General features: G+C 36.8%; 1 protein-coding gene across 1 annotated transcript in view; it reads left to right on the top strand.

The window, feature by feature from the left end:
* USH2A (usherin) overlaps window positions 1-19,531 on the top strand; it is an 815,986-nt gene that overhangs the window by 667,831 nt on the left and 128,624 nt on the right. The window contains 3 exon segments of the mRNA XM_032639255.1: window positions 2,098-2,256; window positions 3,953-4,115; window positions 17,051-17,405. Coding sequence (XP_032495146.1) covers window positions 2,098-2,256; window positions 3,953-4,115; window positions 17,051-17,405 — 677 coding nt within the window.

Raw genomic sequence — 19,531 nt, forward strand, 5'->3', positions numbered from 1 at the left:
GTGTGTATCCTGGTATTGGGAAACCTGCTCTTCAGAACTTTAAATATTTACCTATAATTTCGTTCCATCAGTGGTCATTCTAATTCCTCCATCACTTTTTTTGCTGTATCTAATCAGTCTCCAAGACCTGTTCTGCCTGTCTATGTGTGCTCTCTCAAAATTATCCTTTCACTTTTCCCCCCGATTGTCCTAATCCAAGTCTTTATTATCAAGAGACAGCATAAATATAGAGAGATAAGCTTTGGTATCAAATGGGCCTGAGTTCAAGTCTGGCCACCCCAATTAATCTGTGTGATATCTGCAACAGGTTTCTCCTCTGGCCCTTGGTTTTCTCATTTTAAAAAATGATAGTGATATTTACCTTACAGTATTGTCATGTGGTTTCATTCATTCATTCAATCAACATTTGAGCTACCACTCTGTACTAAAATCTAAGCACTGAAACTACCTTCAAGAGAAGAACAAAGTCCCCAGCTGTATGAAGTTGACATTCCAGTGATGTGAAATGAAATAATGTATGTTGCCTGGCATAAGACAGGAATGCAGTGCAATGCTGTTCTTGTTTTGTTATTGCTACAACCATGCAACCGCTTTCCAACTGGTAACCCTACTTCCTGGCTCACATGTTTTCAATCTGTTGTTCACTGATTATATATAAAACCCAAACTTCTTGAAGAAACAAATGATAGAATATACTTGTCACTTGAGCTTGAGAGTGAAGAAGGTAGGGTCTACTCTAAGGGTCTTACTCCAAGGCCTCCAGCATAGGGAAATGGAGAGAGGAAACCAAAGAAGAATAACAGGTTTGGGAGTGGAAAATAGTGTAATTCTTTTTTGGACCTGCTAAGATTGAGGTCTCTGGGAAGGAGGCTGTTCAAAATACAAATCTGGAACACGAGGAAAGGTATAAAGCTAGAGAGAAGAATTTAGGAATCGATGATAGAATAACAGTAAGTTAAGCTGTAAGGACAAAAGCAACAGTTTCATTAGGATGCTCTAAATTTAAAATTAAAATTCTCAGCCTGGATTGCCAAATTCAGCACCATCTAGCACCTTTCCAAAGGAAACAGCTGATGAGTCTTTCTGATGAGGATCCTTGTTTTCATCTATCCTACACAAAATACTGAACACCTCTGGTATTTGCTAGCTCTTCTGCCCCTCATACATTGGAGCTGTAGCTACAAAAAGCAAAACCACATTTCATTCTTTAGACCTCATTCTTTAGTCCTGTGCTGTAGATTTCCTTGTTTCTGTAGCAAAGAAACTTACTTAAGCATTACAAAGGTAAGTAAGGAAGCCCACATGTTAGAAGCTGTCAGATCGATGAGAAACTTTAGTGGGCCTAAAGTTTCAATATATTCTTCATTCAAGGCTTATAATCTCTCCTTAAGAAAGTGTGCATGTTGTTCATGGCCAAATAAAACTTACAGGCACTTAATTCTATGAATAGATTCTAAAGAGGCTAAACTGACAGGACCTTCTTTCTTTAGGAGGCATTGTGAAAAATGACAGTTTTTGAACCCAAACTTCATATACATTTAGGTCCATAAGTCTCACTGACAGAGTAGACTGTCCTGACTCAATAATTAATGCACTGGGAATTCTCTAGGTAGACTATGATTTGGATACTTTATGGGCTATTATGTCAAGGATCCGTGTCAGATGAGATGCATACACAATGCCTACAGAAAAATTACTGTCACAAGCAAAACTGGTGGGGTTTTTTATGTACTTTAAGAGTAAGTAAGCCTAGGAAAAATATATGACCATTTCTAATTGCCTTGTATTTATTTGCCTTGAAATATGCCTTCGTTTTTATTTGCCTGTACAGTATATCTTTGAATAGAATTATTATATTTCATTTGTTTTCGAAAATGGGTGATAAACATTTCTTACTTTTGGAATAGGCATTCTAATGTTTTCCAACTTAAGTTTCATGCAGTTATTAATCGCTATATTAAGCAATAGTATACATTTAAGTTTAAAATTTGAAACATACATTTTTCTTAAAAGAGGAGCATTTAAAAAAAAAAAGAAAAAGAGGAACATTTGTTGACCAAACAGACATACATGTTTTTATTCTCTCTCTCTTTAAAGGGATCCTCACCCCCGAAGTACCTGTGGAGTACAATGTCTTACTCAACGCTGGAAGTGTAGCACCTCTGATCTTCTCTGCTGGTCATCATCAGGCCACCCTTCTGGAAAATTTGGCTCCATCCACACAGTATGAGACAAGGATACAAGCATGTCAAAATGGTGAAAGTCTTTCAGCCACTCATCCAGGGTTTTTTTATTAAAAAGTATTTTATTTTAAAAAAAATTCCTTAGAAAGGATAGATTCTCAATTCAAATACAAAGACTAACATTTCATTTCTTATTGGTACTGGACTGTTTACCCAGACAAATCAGAGCCTGGCATTGAGTGAAACATTATGCATTTCTGCACATTAAATCATGAATATTTAAATATAGGAAAATGGAGGTTTTGCAAAGTCTTGTTTTTTGGGGGTTTTGTTGTTGTTGTTGTTGTTTTGTGGTACGTGGACCTCTCACTGTTGTGGCCTCTCCCGTTACGGAGCACAGGCTCCGGACGCGCAGGCTCAGCGGCCATGACTCACGGGCCCAGCCGCTCTGCGGCATGCGGGATCTTCCCGGACCGGGGCACGAACCCGTGTCCCCTGCATCGGCAGGCAGACTCTCAACCACTGTGCCACCAGGGAAGCCCCAAAGTCTTGTTTTATAAGGCCCTTTAAAAGAAAAACACCTAGAGCACATACAGTAATCATTGGTAATATAAAACAAAATAGGCATTACAAAAATCTCACAGGAAATGTACTCACCTTGGTTCTATTTCAGTTTTATTTAGGGGTGGGAGAGTAGGAAGGGAGACATTATTTAGAAGTTGAGTTACACTCAAATGAATCAACATATTTTACAGTGCTTCCCTGATACCTGTCTCGTGTACCTAACCTGTCACCTTGAGTTTCATGGCTTAGGCTAGTGGTCAGTGAAGTCGTCATCTATCTGTGTGGTCTTAAGGAAGAGCTTCTCTCACTTCCTATATACCTCCAGGTGTTATATAATATATAACACCCAACTGCTAAGAGAGAAGAAGTATAACTCAAAACAAGTTGCTTCACCTTAGATAAAAAGAAATTTACCAACCTTATACTCAACATGAAACTCCTGTCCTTAGGAACTTCTGTTTCCAAATGAGTACTATTTCCCATAGAGTTGGTTAGGACTAGGGGGTCAGCGATTTTGCTATGCTTCTTCCCTGAAATTGAGTCAGTTTGCCCACTTGTCTCTACAAACCAGACTCAGACATTTTGTTTGAAGAATATTGCTTTCCCTGATCCACTCTTCAGCTAATCCACATAGAAATAGCTTTAAATTAAGGTTTTCTTGATTTAAATGCAAAAATCAACTTCTGCCTCTCTGTGTCCCTAAAGCTATGCTGTGAAGAAACAGTATCCTTCAAATTCATTGTTTGACTTTTGTGTGTTGAGGGAACAATCATTATTTTTAAATATTAGCAAAAATAAGATACTATTAAGAGCATACATGATGTTCAGGTCACATATACAGTTACGAAATTGAAGCACATTTTCACTTTCTGGCTAGAATAACTGCAGTAAATTAGAGAAACCTCAGTTCAGACAAGCATAAGCTTTATTGTCTATGTCTGTATAAAAATGTGGTTAATTAATGGATTTTCCAAATCCATTTCCCAAATCCCAAATTAATGTATTTCCCAAAAATGATTCCTTATTTAAATATTCAAATCCTGAAGAGATTTAAATACTAGTCTAAAGTATGTTTACAAAATTTGTGTGTATACTAAATTTCAGATAAAATGATTGTCATGATATTCGTACCCTTCTATATGCACATATAATTCTTTTCGCTGCTTGACAAGTTATTAAAGGTCTTGTTTCTCTTCTTTTTCAAGGAGGTTGTGGAGTTAGCAGTAGGATATTTGTCAAAACAGCTGAAGGAGCCCCCACGGATCTAAATTCTCCTGTTCTTAAGGCACTGGGATCAGCTTGCATAATGGTTGAATGGACGCCACCTAAAAAACCAAATGGAGTCATCATCAACTACTTTATTCACAGGTAACATTGACTATTACTATTATTGTTGATTGTTTAAGAATGTGTACTATTCCAGGACTGTAGAATCAAATACATTTTCTATTTCCATAAGAGACTTGATGGGAATTCATGTGTTTTGAAGCACCTACTAGAAACTAAAATTGGTATTGGAAACTTCTACACATTATCCAAGGAAAAAAGCCACAACTACCATGTAACATTTTTGTTTGAGCCCTCTTTGAAAGATGAGACCTCATAGCCCAAGAAGCCTTACCTTTGATAGAAGGGTAGAGCTGTCCTCTGGAGGTTCATTGACCAAGAGACATACTCATTCCAGAGGAAGAACCAGGTCTAGGACAAAAATTCTAATTATATCCCACCACCTAGTATGTGGAGATTGGAAAGGCTTTTTCTCATCCTTAAAAGATGACACTTTTCACTTTGCAGTTCCCCTTCTGTTTTGAGGTTTCCACTCACCTGGCTAGATGGTGTTAATGCAGCTTCTTTTCACCATGATATGCAGAGTTAATTAAGTGTAGCCACCTAAAAGGAAGAAAAGAGAGAAGGGAGGAGAAGAGAAGGAGAAAAAGTGAGGAGAGTGAGAGTGAGAATGAGAGGGGGAGAAAGAGAGAAAGAGAGAGAGAGAGAGATGGTGGTTCCATGGGCATTTTGGTTTGAAGGGTGTTGTGCTACTTGATCCAGTTTTCATTTGATCAGCATGGACATAGTTTTAAATTAATGTTTTCTTCAAATATATAATGAGGAGAAAGAGGAAAGAGAGAAAGAGACAGACAGGGAGAGATGGAGGGAGAGGGAGGAAGAGAGAGAGCAGGAAAGGAGAAAGTAAAACAAAAACAGAGGAAAGGGGCCAGAGAACCTCTCAACTGAGAGTTTGCTATTCAGGCTGTTATAACAAAAATACCATAAATTGTGTGGTTTATAAACAACAAACATTAATTTCTCACAGTTCTGGATTCTGGGAAGTCCAAGATCAAGGTGCTGGCAGATTTACTGTATGGTGAGGGCCCACTTCCTGGCTCACAGATGGCCATCTTCTCACTGTGTCCTCACATGGCAGAAGCAGCAGGGGCCGTGTGGAGTCTCTTTTATAAGGGCACTAATCCCATTCATGAGGGCCCCACCCTCATGACCTAATCACCTCCCAAAGGCCCCACCTCCTAATACCATCCCCTTGGAAGTTAGGATTTCAGCATATGAATTTGGGGGAAACACAATCATTCAGATCATAGCACTGAGATGGAAAAGACACTTTCTAAGACAGACACTGGCAGACAAAAAATTTGCAGCTGAAAACCCCATTCCAAAAGCCATCTATTTAAATCAGGCATACAAAGCCCAACACATTTTCTTCTCAGATCCTCATCCCACTTCAGCATTCTTTGTTAGTCTCTCCTGCAGCCTCATGCCTTCCCTTGTTTAGTCCTACGCCCTGGACACATCGTGAAACTTAGTTTAGGCTCGTCTTACAACTTCAGATATTGAAACCCTTTCATTCAGACCAATCTTTAGCTATGGGAATGTAAGGAAAACTATGAAGGGAGAAAGTATTACTGCATTTCTGGTTTTGTAAATCACATTGCCATAAATGAGCAAGCCAAATGTTTTCTTCTCAGCAAACATTAACTTGAAGAATAATATTTCTGATTCAAATACACATGAACATGTAAAAATGGCTAATGTGAATTTACATTTTACATTAAACACATTAGTGCAGCCTTTACAATGCCCATCTTTGGAATAGTTTTCTTTCATCTACTCAATGCTAATTGTATGAGAAAAGCACATCAAATTCCTATTCTGAATAAAGGGAAATAAAGTATCTGTTATAGACCAGGAAGAGGCTTCACTCTGTTGGTTTTGTAAATAATGCTCGTGATTACAGTGACTATTCCATGGCAGCTATAGAGAGGGAAAACAAGAAATATAATGCAGAAAGCCCGCTTCAATGAAAAATACTGTAAATTGAATTTGACAGCATTTGATGGCATTTGATTATTCTAGTCACAGCCAAACAATGATATAAAGAGTAATATGAAACAGAATGTGTTACTGCCTAGCAGACTCAAAAGCAATAAACCTTCCTCCAATGTGACACAATCATTTCACAATCATAATTGTAGCCTGTTTGATACCTCTGAGTACAGGAGAAGGGCACTGACTGACATAGATACATTTTGTTTTTTATTTAAAGTGAAATGAAAATGGTGCGCTGGGGCTCCAGATACAATCGTTATATTCACCTACATAGGCATGAATCACTTGGCAGTTATTTCAGCTGAAGTTTAAATGTGCTTAGACAACAACAATATCAAATTTTTCTTAGATAGCTGCAAAAAAAAAAATCAGGAATTTGTAAGGACAGAAATAGAATGTAGACACAGAGTTCTTTTTCATTCTGGGACTCCATAGAGCCCTGCGTATAGTTATAGACACAAGCCTACGGTATTTCTGGGGAGGTTAGGGCATGTAATTTCTGTTTCATCATTTGCCTCCTGTTTCTTCTATCACCACCAAAGGAAATCCATTTAGCTCAAATCAAAGACGGGGTTTGACCTATGCAGATATTTTCATTAAATTGCGGGAAGCCGACTTGCCAATCCCATCTTGAAGATGTTCGTCTCTGCTCTCTCCAAACCCCCAAATCATTTCCCCTCAGTAATTCCCATCTATTGTTTAAATGTTGCCTCTAGATATCATCCTGTTAAAAAGGATCTGCCCTAATAAACAGGTAAGATGTTTATGACTTTAGAAAACAAAACAAAAAATAAGCTAGTAAGGACAAGACTATTCGTGTGATTGCTTCTGGTTAGTTCACCTGTTAACATGATCTTTTATCTAGGCTACTTTGTTGACCAACGTGAGTTACAAAAGAGATTTCCTACAATAGGGACAACCTTTATGTTAGCGTTTTGCAACCTGTTTACTGATAGGGCATACATAAGGCCACCTTGGGCATCTGCTTTCTTCTCATAGCAAATTTGGCTTGTATAATAAAGATTCTTCAGTATTTCCCCTTTATTTTATATCTATAATCTTGTAAATGGCAAAATCCACCCACAAAATCCAACTTCCATCTACAAAATCCACAAACTCTTTTTCTTAAGACTTTACAAAATACGTAATAAAATGATCTCCCACTAGGAGCTTCCATTTTAAGAGAGACAAAAATGCATGGGGTTTTATTTTTAAAAGCAGCCTCTAAATAAAGAAAAAGATTGGATCAATGTTCATTAAAAGACAAAAATATATTAAAACACCTTCTAAATGCCGTAAAAGTAAAAATAAGTGATGAACCTTCCAAGTATTCAAATAACTAAGCATTCAGAAAAACTGAGTAAGGTTTTGAAGGATAAAATCTGAGATAGTTTGAATGGATGGATGATATGGAAGAACATTCCAAGCAGGGTACCATAAATAATATTTTTTTAGAATGAATAATTAAGCTGATTGAGTAAACTAAGAAGAAAGGGCATTGATTCAAAGGTGAAGGAATTTTTATGCAATCAGTTTGTACTACGTGGAAAGACAGTATGGATGTGAAGATGGATAGATAGATAGATAAATAAATAGATACAGATAGATAGATGGATAATAGATGACAGATAATGTTCATATCTACTGTAAGATCTGAGCCCTATTACCAAGGACTTTTACTATAGTAGGAGATGTAAGTCAAACTAAGCAAACAAAACAATGAGCAATATAATGTGAGAAATATAAATATTTACCAAAATATTTACAGGAGACAGGGATTCTTTCTGTCTGGAATATTTATGGAAGACTTCCATGGATGAAGTTGATGTCATTGAGACTTGGCCTTACAAAATAAAAATTTAATGACTGTTTAAATTAGAAATAATGTTTTTAAAAAAACTTTTTAACAGTACAGAATATTACAAAGGTTATGTATCCCTTTTTTATGACTTACCCATGTATATAATTCCCATCGATAGACATAACTACTATTAATTTTAATATATGTAACATTGATGTTTTCTATTTATAGTTTCCCTTACATAAGGAATTGTTCAAATTTTCTTTGGCCATTTGGACACACACACACACACACACACAAACCCCTCATTTCTTTTAATGACTCAACAATATTTTATTATATGGATGTGTATCATGTATTATTTAACCAGTCTCCTATTGTTGGCAAAAATCAGTGATTTCTAAGTTTTCATTACAAAAACAATTCTCCAAAAAAATCTTTACAATAAACATACGGAAGATTATTCTTAATACTAGAAGTGCAGGATCCAATTTTGTGCATTTTAAATTTTGGAGATTGCTAAATTGTCTTCTAAAAATGGTATATGAGAATTTCTAATTCTGAAAACTCTAATCAATACTGGGACTCAACAATCTTTCAAATCTTTGCTAGTTCAGTATTTTATAAAGTTATTTATTTGTTTGTTTATTTATTTATGGCTGCGTTAGGTCTTCATCGCTGCTCACAGGCTTCCTCTAGTTGTGGCGAGTGGAGACTGCTCTTCATTGCGGTGCATGGGCTTCTCATTGCGGTGGCTTCCATTGTTGTGGAGCACGGGCTCTAGGCATGCGGGCTTCAGAGTTGTGGCTTGCAGGCTCTAGAGCGCAGGCTTCAGTAGTTGTGGCACACGGGCTTAGTTGCTCCGCGGCATGTGGGATCTTCCCAGACCAGGGATTGAACCCGTGTCCTCTGCATTGGCAGGCGGATTCTTAACCACTGTGCCACCAGGGAAGCCCTAGTTCAGTATTTTAAATGGCATATTATTGTTGTTTTAATTAAAATTTTGGTCATTATAAGTCAGGCTGTTCATTTATTTATTTCTAATATATATTTGCTATTTGTGTGTGTATAGTATAGTATATATCTTTAGACTATTTTCTTTTAGATTGTTTCTTGTTAATTTATCTATCCTTTTTATATATTATGGAAATTCTTTTAGTGATCATATTAAACATAACACATCAATTATTTCTTCCAGCACTTTTCTGGCTCTACTCCTTATATCTAAATATAGATTGGATTTTGTTTTTTGTTTTCTTGAAGTATAATTAACACATTATTATTAGTTTCAAGTGTACAGCATAATGATTCAATATTTGTATACACTTCAAAATGATCACCACAATAAGTCTAGTTACCATCTGTCACCATATACAGTTACAAATTTTTTTCTTTATGATGACAACTATTTTTTTACTTTCTTTGCAACTTTCAAATTTGCAACATAATATTACTGGCCCTAGTCACCATGCTGTCCATTACACACTTATTTCTTTTATATCTAGAAATTTGTACCTCTTTTCCCATTTTGCCCAACCCTCAAATCCCTCCCCTCTTTTAGCCACCAGTCTATTCCATATATCTGTGAGTCTGGTTTTGTTTTCTTTTTTTCATTTGTTTTGTTTTTTAGATTTCACATGTGAGTGAAATCCTATGGTATTTGTCTTTCTCTGACTTATTTCACTTAGCATAATACCCTCAAGGTCCATTCATGTTGTCATAAATGGCAAATTTTTATTCTTTTTTATGGCTGAGTAGTACTCCTTATATATATACCACATCTTCTTTATCCATTCATCCATACATGGACACTTAGGTTACTTCTGTATCTTGGCTATTGTAAAAAGCTGCAATGAACATAGGGATACATATATCTTTTCAAATTAGTGTTTTCATATTTTCTTGTATAAATACCCAGAAGTGGAATTGCTGACGTTCTATTTTTAATTTTTTGAGGACCCTCCATACTGTTTTGCATTGTGTCTGTACCAAATGTTTCTATCACCAGTGCACAAGGTTTCCCTTGTCTCCGCATCCTCACCAACATTTGTTATTTCTTGTCCTTTTGATAATAGCCATTCTGACAGGTGTGAGATGATATATCATTGTGGTTTTGACTTGCATTTCACTGGTGATTAGTAATATCGAGCATCTTTTCATGTGCCTGTTGGCCATCTGTATGTCTTCTTTGTAAAAAATGTGTATTCAGACCCTCTGCCATTTTTTAATTGGATTGTTTGTTTTGCTGTTGTTGAGCTGTATGAGTTCTTTATATATTTTGGATATTTACTCCTTATCAGATATATGACTTGAAAATATCTTCTCCCATTCAGTAGGTTGACTTTTTATTTTATTGATGGTTTCCTTCCTTTTTAGTTTAATTTAGTCCCATTTGTTTATTTTTGCTTTTGTTGCCATTGCTTTTGGAGTTAGATCCAAAAAGCTATTGCCAAGAGCAATGTCCAGGAGCTCACTGCCTAACGTTTCTTCCAGGAGTTTTATGGTTTCTGATCTTACATTAATAGACTGATTTTGTTTTAAGGAATGAGACAGGAAATCTAGACACTTGTGGGGTTTTTTTCTCAGAAAAATTAACTTTTAATAATCGGAATTCAGTCTTTAATTATACTTATATAAAATAACATGGAGAAAATTTACCTTCAATAGACTCATGCATTTACCTCAAAGAGAATATCATTCAGTGAACTTCTAACAAGTGTATTTCAGGATGAAAGAGAGTAACCTTAGAAGGAAGATCTGAGATGGAGGAAAGAATAGTGAACACTGAATCAATTTGTTCAATGAATGGATAAATATTTAAAGCCTTTACAAAGCAATTTTTTAAAATAATGGCTAAGTTGCAAGGTTTTTAAAAAGCAGGAGTAAAAGTGTTGTACAAAAATAATTTGAAGACCCCATCTATCTGTAAGAGTGGTTAGACAGAGCTAGGAAACCTCCCAGGAAACCTTGCTTTTCCAACTGTGCAGGCTTAAGCTTCTCTGGCTGATGTGACAAGGACTCTACAGGTTGCAACCAAAAGCTCTCTTGATTGGTGAGTGTACTTCCCAAACACTCTCACTTCATGTCTCTTTTTGTATCAATTAGGCACTCGTTATTTTTTTTAAGCTATCAAGTTTGTCAACATTATTTTACAATTTACTGATTTGAAAGGCCACCTATACAAAATTCCCATGTGTCATCTCATCCATTTCAGGACTGTGCATTCTGTTTCCTTTGTGGTAGATAAAATATTAGCAAGCAAAGACTGATGGCAAAGACATCACAGGTGAATAAAATGACTGGAATAAGCAAAATTCCCAACACTGAAGGCATAGGGTTCCGTGGTCAGGCTTGGCTGGAGACTTTGCTATTTGTAGGGAGAATTGAGAAGGTCGGCTTGACAGTAGATTTTGGAAGACTTTAAATACTAGGCTGAGGAGTTTAGGGTTTTGATTTGGAAACAATGAGAGCCATTGAAGATTTGGAGTAAAATAGAGAAGCAGTGTGACAGAATGGACAAAGCGTGGCATTTGTAGTCAGAAGATATGGCTTCCAGGTCCTAGGTCTGCCACTTACAAGTTATGTGACCTTGGGCAAGTCACTATGTTCCCTAAGCTTTCACTTTTACGTAAGTTAGGCTGATAAACATAGAAAATAATTAACCTCTAGAATTTCATAGGAATTAAATGAAATCATGTATGTGAAAGTACTGTGTTAAACGTAAAGCACAATAAAAAATAGAAAGTTATCCAAGATGGACCATCCACAGCCATGCTTGGGGAAGACAAATCTGGCAGTTGTATATGTATATTTAAGGACAAGGAAAGAGGTTCGTGATAATCAAAGAAGCAGATTGCATGACAGTACACCTAGTATGATTCTGTTTTTCTTTAAATACATGGAATTTTTTTTACATTTATATGTGCATGAAAAATGTCTGGAATGTTAAACACCAAAAGAAAGTTAACGGTGCTTATCTCAGAGATAGGTTATGGATGATTCTTGTGTTTTTGCTCATCTTTATTTTCTAATTACTTTTTACAATCAATATGTAATATGGTGTGATAAAGACAAAATGATAAATTCAGTGAGTCCAGATGCAAATCTATCATTACCCTCTTTACAATTTTCCTATTTCCCCCCTTTCTGTGAACATCATCCTCATTTTCTGTAGCAATCAAGGTCTGCTCAGGAAAGAGAAACCACACCAGTTATTTTATTTTATTTATTTATTTGTTTATTTTTTTTTGCGGTACGCGGGCCTCTCACTGTTGTGGCCTCTCCCATTGCGGAGCACAGGCTGCGGACGCGCAGGCTCAGCGGCCATGGCTCACGGGCCCAGACGCTCCACGGCATGTGGGATCTACCCGGACCGGGGCACGAACCCGTGTCCCCTGCATCGGCAGGCGGACTCTCAACCACTGCACCACCAGGGAAGCCCCACACCAGTTATTTTAATAGAAAGCATTTAATATAAATAATTACTACCTGATTGTAAATTTGTTAACTAGGTAACTGAAAGGATGAAAGAGAACTCGAAGATATCATAGAGGTGGCAACTGCAGGAAAGAGCTAATACCCTTAGGACTGAGGCAACAAAGAGAAACGGCTTGAATTATTAAAACTTAGAAACTTAGAGGGGAGCACCTGTGATGCTGGGACCCAGACAGCCAAGGAGGGGGCACCTGTCAGCTGGTGCAGGTGTCTGTAGGAGGAGGCATGAGATGAAGCTGGCTTTTGTGGCAGAAAAATGTCATATTTGAATCATCTGCTCCTAAGGGAGAAGGATCTACTGCTTATAAGGTGAAGAATCCTTGTTGCAGAGAAGCTCATGTAATCAGCAAGCAAACAGGAAGCAAATAGGAAGGAGCCCCTTCCCTTTTCCTTTCAGTTCTCTAATCACCCTCTGGCGCCCCCTATTGGCAGATCCCAATATAGAATCAGCTAGTAAAGCAGGAATGTAGAGGGCAGAGTCCCAGCCCCACTGTCATAAAGCCAAATATAGAAGGGTAGGTTTAGAGCTGAGAGACAATAACTTAATAATGAGAACATTTTTCTGGTTCTTGTTGGAACCAAAATCTTGGATTATTCTTGTCAACCAGTCAGTCATCCAGTCATTGCTTCAAAAATAAGATGCAGTCTTTGACTTCAGGGAACTTGTAGTATAGTAGGAGAGATATAAAAAAGAAAAGCCTATTACAATACACTGTGACAAATGAGTCCATAAAGAAAAGACTAAGCACATAGAAGGATATTGTAACCCTATTTGAGAGAGAAGCAAGGGAAAGACTTTCTACTGGATTTTGACCAGAATGTAAAATGGGAATAGAAATCTCAGAAGGTGAATCTGCAATGGTCAGCACAGGCCAGTTCTATGGTGAATCACGGAAGAGTTTTAAATGCAATTAAGTCCTAACATTTTTGAAGGGTATTTGAATCTCTTTCCTCAACACCAGAACAGCTATCCACTCAGGAAAGCTGGATGATTCAACCTTCCCAAAGCATTTTTTAAGTTACCTATGTTTCCATTTCCTCTACCATCGACCTAGTTCAGGATCCACATTTATTCTCATGTGGACTGTTGAGATGACCTTTTCATTGTGTGACTGCTGTCACTCCCTGTTCAATGCAGCCTTTACACAACTGCTGGATTTGTCTTCCTAAATACAGGCTTTGGACATCGTTTCTTTTTTTTAATTGAAGTATAGTTGATTAATGATTTTATGTTAGTTTCCAGTGTACAGCAAAGGAATTCAGTTACATATATATATATATATATATATATATATATATATATATATATATATTAGTGTGTTTCTGTTTATCCCAAACTCCTAATTTATCCCTCCCCCAACCTTTCCTCTTTGGTAACCATTAGTTTGTTTTCTGTGTCAGTGAGTCTGTTTCTGTTTGTAAATAAATTCATTTGTGTCATGTTTTAGATTCCACATATAAGTGATGTCACAGAGTATTTGTCTTTCTTTCTGACTTACTTCGCTTGGTATGATAATCTCTAGGTCCATCCATGTTGCTGCAAATAGCATCATTTCATTCTTGTTTATGGCTAAGTAATATTCCATTGCATATATGTACCACATCTTCTTTAACCATTCATCTGTCAATGGACATTTAGGTTGCTTCCCTGTCTTGGCTATTGTAAATAGGGCTGCAGTGAACATTGGAGTGCATGTATCTTTTCGAATTAGAGTTTTCATCTTTTCCAGATATATGCCCAGGAGTGGGATTGCTGGATCCTATGTTAGCTCTATTTTTAGTTTTTTAAGGAACCTCCATACTGTCCTCCATAGTGGCTGTACCAATTTACATTCCCACCAACAGTGTAGGAGGGTTCCCTTTTCTCCACACCCTCTTACAGCTTTAGACATCATTTCTATGATAACTTCCTTTGTATTGTGTATTACATTTGACCCAGTGATTTTCATGTGCATTACTTGACTTAATTCTTACCAAAATTCTAGACATTATACACTATAAGATCATTGACTCCAGTTTACGAAGTGAAATGAACACTAGAGGACACAGGTGAGTTTGCCCAAGGTCATTTAATGATGTGTCAAGGCCAAGGCTTACAATCCATGTCCTCTGACTACAGGTGTTTCTGGCTATTTATTTAAATTAAGAGTATTCTTAATATTCTTCATAAGATAAGGTTGGCAGTTTCATAATGTTAAATTGTTATGGGAAATACACTGAATTATAGGATTTTGTTTTAATTACTTTTGAAGATAAGCACTGAGAACTTCTGGCATTCCAAGAGAGTAGGGAGTTCTTTAAAAGGTTATACCACATGAAAACAACAGAAGTATGAATGCCCTTTAAAATATATAGTTCCTAGTTTAATAATTATTTTTGTTTTCTTCTTAAGTGTTAAGCAACATTAAATTAACTCTAGTTGGAAAAGTGCATTATTGAAGTATCTCCCCAATGAACTTAAGTCTAGAAGAACTAATCATTTGACTCTTCAGAGAGAACTGAAAATGTGATTTCCCTAAACATAGACTGTTCAGGAGGAAGCACTTCCAGTTAAACACAGTTGAAGCCTACATCTTAAATAAATTAGGAGTAATTGTCATCTACTCAACATCTTCTGTTCAAAGTTCATTTAGACATAAAAATGTTCTTTTGTTGTTGTTGTTGTTAATACCACAAATGGACTGTTTACCTCACTGTAATATTAATTAAATATTCAGTCGTGATAAGAAGTACTTAACCCAGCTGCATCCTTTAATTGTTTTGGTGGATAAACTTGGGGCTAACATAATACTTAATCTCTTACATAGTATAGATTTTTAAAATTCACACTCTCAGGCAGTTTTTTAAAGAATTGTCAGTTGTGTGTGTGTATGTGTGTTTTTATGTTTTTTTTCTTTTTTTCTTCTTGTTTTTTTTTCTTTTTCTTTTTTTAATAGAATGTCAGTTTTATGACAACCATGGCTACACCTCAATGTGGGAATTCATGAGAATTTAATAAAGTTCATTGACTTGTCATAGAAAGTTTGAAGCCAGACAAAATAGAAAGTTTTATTTACCCATAGAAGTTCATATGTTTGCCTGCTATATTATGTTCCCAGCAAACACCTTTTAAAAAACTGACTGAGAGGAATACTTGGCTGTGAGCCCTGTGGTCCTCATTAGAGTGGATCCCTCCCAGTGACACATCTGGTACCTGGTATCTGCAGCAAGTACAAAGGCCAAACCCTGCAAACCTACACTGAGTGCAGAGTCTGGCCCAGGCATGGTAGCAAGGAATAATGTGGTGGGTTGACTAACCATAATTGCAAGTCACAGGGAGTATCTGTGAAGCCTCCATAGCCTCCAGCAGGTAGACTGTCATTGCTCATACCTGGGTCATAGTGACTTATCAACTTGAGGATCATCAGATTCCCAAAGCCAAAGATTTTAAATAGCCTGACTTTTCGTGAAAGGTACTGTCATTTACTTTGTCTTAATAACCCTTTCCGTTTCGATGGTTAATCTGATATGGCAGCATGTGAATATGCCAGCATCTGAAGAGTGTGTTAATTAAATACTCCTAACAGCCTGGAAAGCACCGATTTATTCATCAGTCTCTTCTCCACTAGAGATGAAGCTGAAAGAGGAAAGGGTCATCCCTTGGGTACATTCTTCCCCAACCTAGAATACTTACCCTTGTAGAAAAGAAGAGTTGATAGAGACGAGGCAAAGATGCAGAAAAGCCATGGAATTATATGCCTTTTGGCCATTCACTCAAAAAAATTTTTTGACTGGAATTTTGGTGTTAGTAGATGCCAACTAATATATATAGAATAGATAAGCAACAAGGTCCTACTGTATGACACAGGGAACTCTATTCAATACCCTCAGATAAACCATAATAGAAATGAATATACAAAAGAATGTATCTACATGTATAACTGAATCACTTTGCTGTACACCAGAAACTAATACAGCATTGTAAATCAACTCTACTTCCATTGAAAGAAAAACTATAAAACCTACTGGGCTCAGATGTTGGGAACACAGAAAGAGACCAACCAGGATTCCTCAGGAACTTCCAGTTCTGGTCAGGTCTCCATCATGATTTTACACCCAGATGAGCAAATGTCTGTTCCAAATGAAATATTAGCTATCTGGGGTCATTCCAGCGACTGACAATTCCATTTCTCTTACTTAGATGTTTAATGCTCTATATGTTAAGTGCCAAAAGAGTTTGCATGGGACTTGTGGGGGAGGTTTGCAGGGAGGAAGGGGAGGAGTGAAGTATAGTTGATTTACACCATTGTGTTAGTGTCAAGTATACAGCAAAGTGATTCAGTTACTTTCTCTGTGTGACTTACTTCATGGGCCCTAGTTTTAACATCAATAAAATCTAAAGAGGGGCCTAAACAATCACTTTCTTAGGTAGTTGAAAGAATTTTTTGAGCATACTCTGCATTTTACTAGGTTTTGGAGAAGCCATAGGAAATACATTTGACTTTTACCCTTTAAAGAGCTCTAAAGCAATTTCCTGTTATTAGACTTAACATGTTCATTTCATTAATGGGACTGTTGAAAAATTGAGTTTGTAAAAATTTCTTCTAAAAAGCAATTTCTTACTCCGTCTACAAACCTTCTTTTGAAGTGTGCCGTGTCACTGATTGTTTTGCTGGTTTCCTTCCAGACGTCCTGCTGGCCTTGAAGAGGAATCCCTTTTGTTTGTCTGGTCAGAAGGAGCTCTTGAATTTATTGACAATGCAGATACTTTGAGGCCTTTCACGCTCTATGAATATCGGGTCAGAGCCCATAACTCCAGGGGCACCGTGGAGAGTCTGTGGTCATCAGCACGGACTCTAGAAGCCCCACCTCAAGATTTGCCAGCGCCCTGGGCTCAGGCCACTGGTGCTCATTCAGTTCTACTGAATTGGACGAAGCCAGAATCGCCCAATGGCATTATCTCCCAGTACCGTGTGGTCTACCAAGAGAGAACCGATGACCCGACGTTGAACTTCTCTGTTGTGCACGCTTTCACCGTGACGGTAAGAACTTCAGAAAAAAAGTATAACAGATACTTAGATTATCTGGTTAATATGTTAACATTAATTTTCTTATCTGCCTTGTCATTTTTCTTCACTTGGGGCTTAAACATATATATGAAAATGGTTAAGTGCAAAAAATGCAATGTAGCCACGAACCAAGTATAAGAGATATCGGAGACCAGTTTTCATACCACGGTTAATTTGTGTTACCTCCAGTAAATACGTGAATCTCTCTTTGCATGATTTCCAAATCCATTAAATGGGAATATTAAATGTGTCCCTCTACACCTCATGGGGATGAGGCTCAGATAAAATTAGACATGTCACATATGTCGATGTGATACTATTGGCTCTTTGAGGAAAAAGAAAATTAAATTTCTGGGTAGACCTGTCTAGATACATAGAGTTATACATATACATCACATGCACTATAACTTAGTGGTGATTTTTCAGGGTTGGCCTCCTCTGGCCCATAACACAACTTAATTCAGTTTACCTTGTATCTCCTGAGAGCTTTCTTTAGCCCTGGCATTTCTTTAGCCTGACATTCTATGGGAGATACAAAAATAGGATGATCCTTATGTTGGGGGAGATTTCTCTGTTATAATACTGCAGAGATGAGAACTGAACATAAAAAAGTAAGAGTAGTAGTGGGTTACAGCCCATAATATCCACCACACTGGGATTCAGGTCCCAAACCCTACCACCTCGCAACTGCAAACCACAATACAAGTGAGAATATCATACACCAAAAGTGTTAGGCAAGAGATGCTCTGGAAAGTGTGTAAATGTGATTCAATTTGTGTAAAACATTCTGGAATATTGTAAATATAGAGAGGAGACATATTGGGACAAGGGAATACTCTGCAACTTACTCATAAAGCAACCTGTAGGGAGAGGGGGCACTTTTACTTTTTCCTTCATATGATTCTTTAGTTTTGACTTTTTCCAATGACGGTTCATTCCATTATTTTATTTTAAAATATTTTTTAAAAATCTTAGTGAAGATCTGTGAAACACAGAATTAACCGAGTTATGTCTGAGAGATATTACTTGGCTGCCCTGACTCTCCCCAGCATTGATAAAAATGACTGGCAGATAGCAAATATTAACAGAAAAAGAAAAGAGAAGAAAAGAAAAAATGCTCTGGGAGATCAGCAGGAAACCCTCAGATTTCCTTCACAGAGATGAAACATTGTGGTCTTGGGAGGCAAATACATAGGGTTTTCAAAACGTGCCAAGACCTTGCTAAGTGTGAAACCCCTCATAAGTAAGAAAGAATAGACATCGTAAAGCACCATTGTCAAAGACCAGGCCATTTTCTATGCTTCCAGTTTTGGGCAGCCCACTTTATATGAAGCTTATCTTACAGAGTATAACATCTATCAAAATGTTTAAATAAGATGAGGCAAACATATTTTCATGAAACTCCAGAAGAATCTTCGTAAATGAATAAAGTACAATATTTTCTCACCGTCCTATGTTCAAATTTATCATAGAATTAAGAAATAAGCAGTGTGTAAATTAAAGAAATCTTCATTTTTTAAAATTTAATCTTTATTTTATATTGGGAGTATAGTTGATTTACAATGTTGTGTTAGTTTCACAGGTACGGCAAAGTGATTCAGTTGTACACATACGTATATCCACTCTTGTTCAGATTCTTTTCCCATATAGGTCATTACAGAATATTGAGTAGAGTTCCCTGTGCTATACAGTAGGTCCTTGTTGATTATCTATTTTATATATAATAGTGTGTATATGTTAATCCCAAACTCCTAATTTATCCCTGCCCCCCACCTTTCCCCTTTGGTAACCATAAGTTTGATTCTGAGATCTGTGAATCTGTTTCTGTTTTGTAAGTAAGTTCATTTGTATCATTTTTTTAGATTCCACATATAACTGATATCATATGATATTTGTCTTTCTCTGTCTGACTTACTTCACTTAGTATGATAATCTCTAGGTCCATTCATGTTGCTGCAAATGGCATTACTTCATTTTTTAAGGCTGAGTAATATTCCATTATATGTATATACCACGTCTTCTTTATCAATTCATCTGTCACTGGACATTTAGGTTCCGTGTCTTGGCTATTGTAAATAGGGCTGCAGTGAACATTGGGG

The sequence above is a fragment of the Phocoena sinus genome, chromosome 1 (assembly GCF_008692025.1).
Source record: "Phocoena sinus isolate mPhoSin1 chromosome 1, mPhoSin1.pri, whole genome shotgun sequence".
In the NCBI taxonomy this organism is placed as follows: domain Eukaryota; kingdom Metazoa; phylum Chordata; class Mammalia; order Artiodactyla; family Phocoenidae; genus Phocoena; species Phocoena sinus.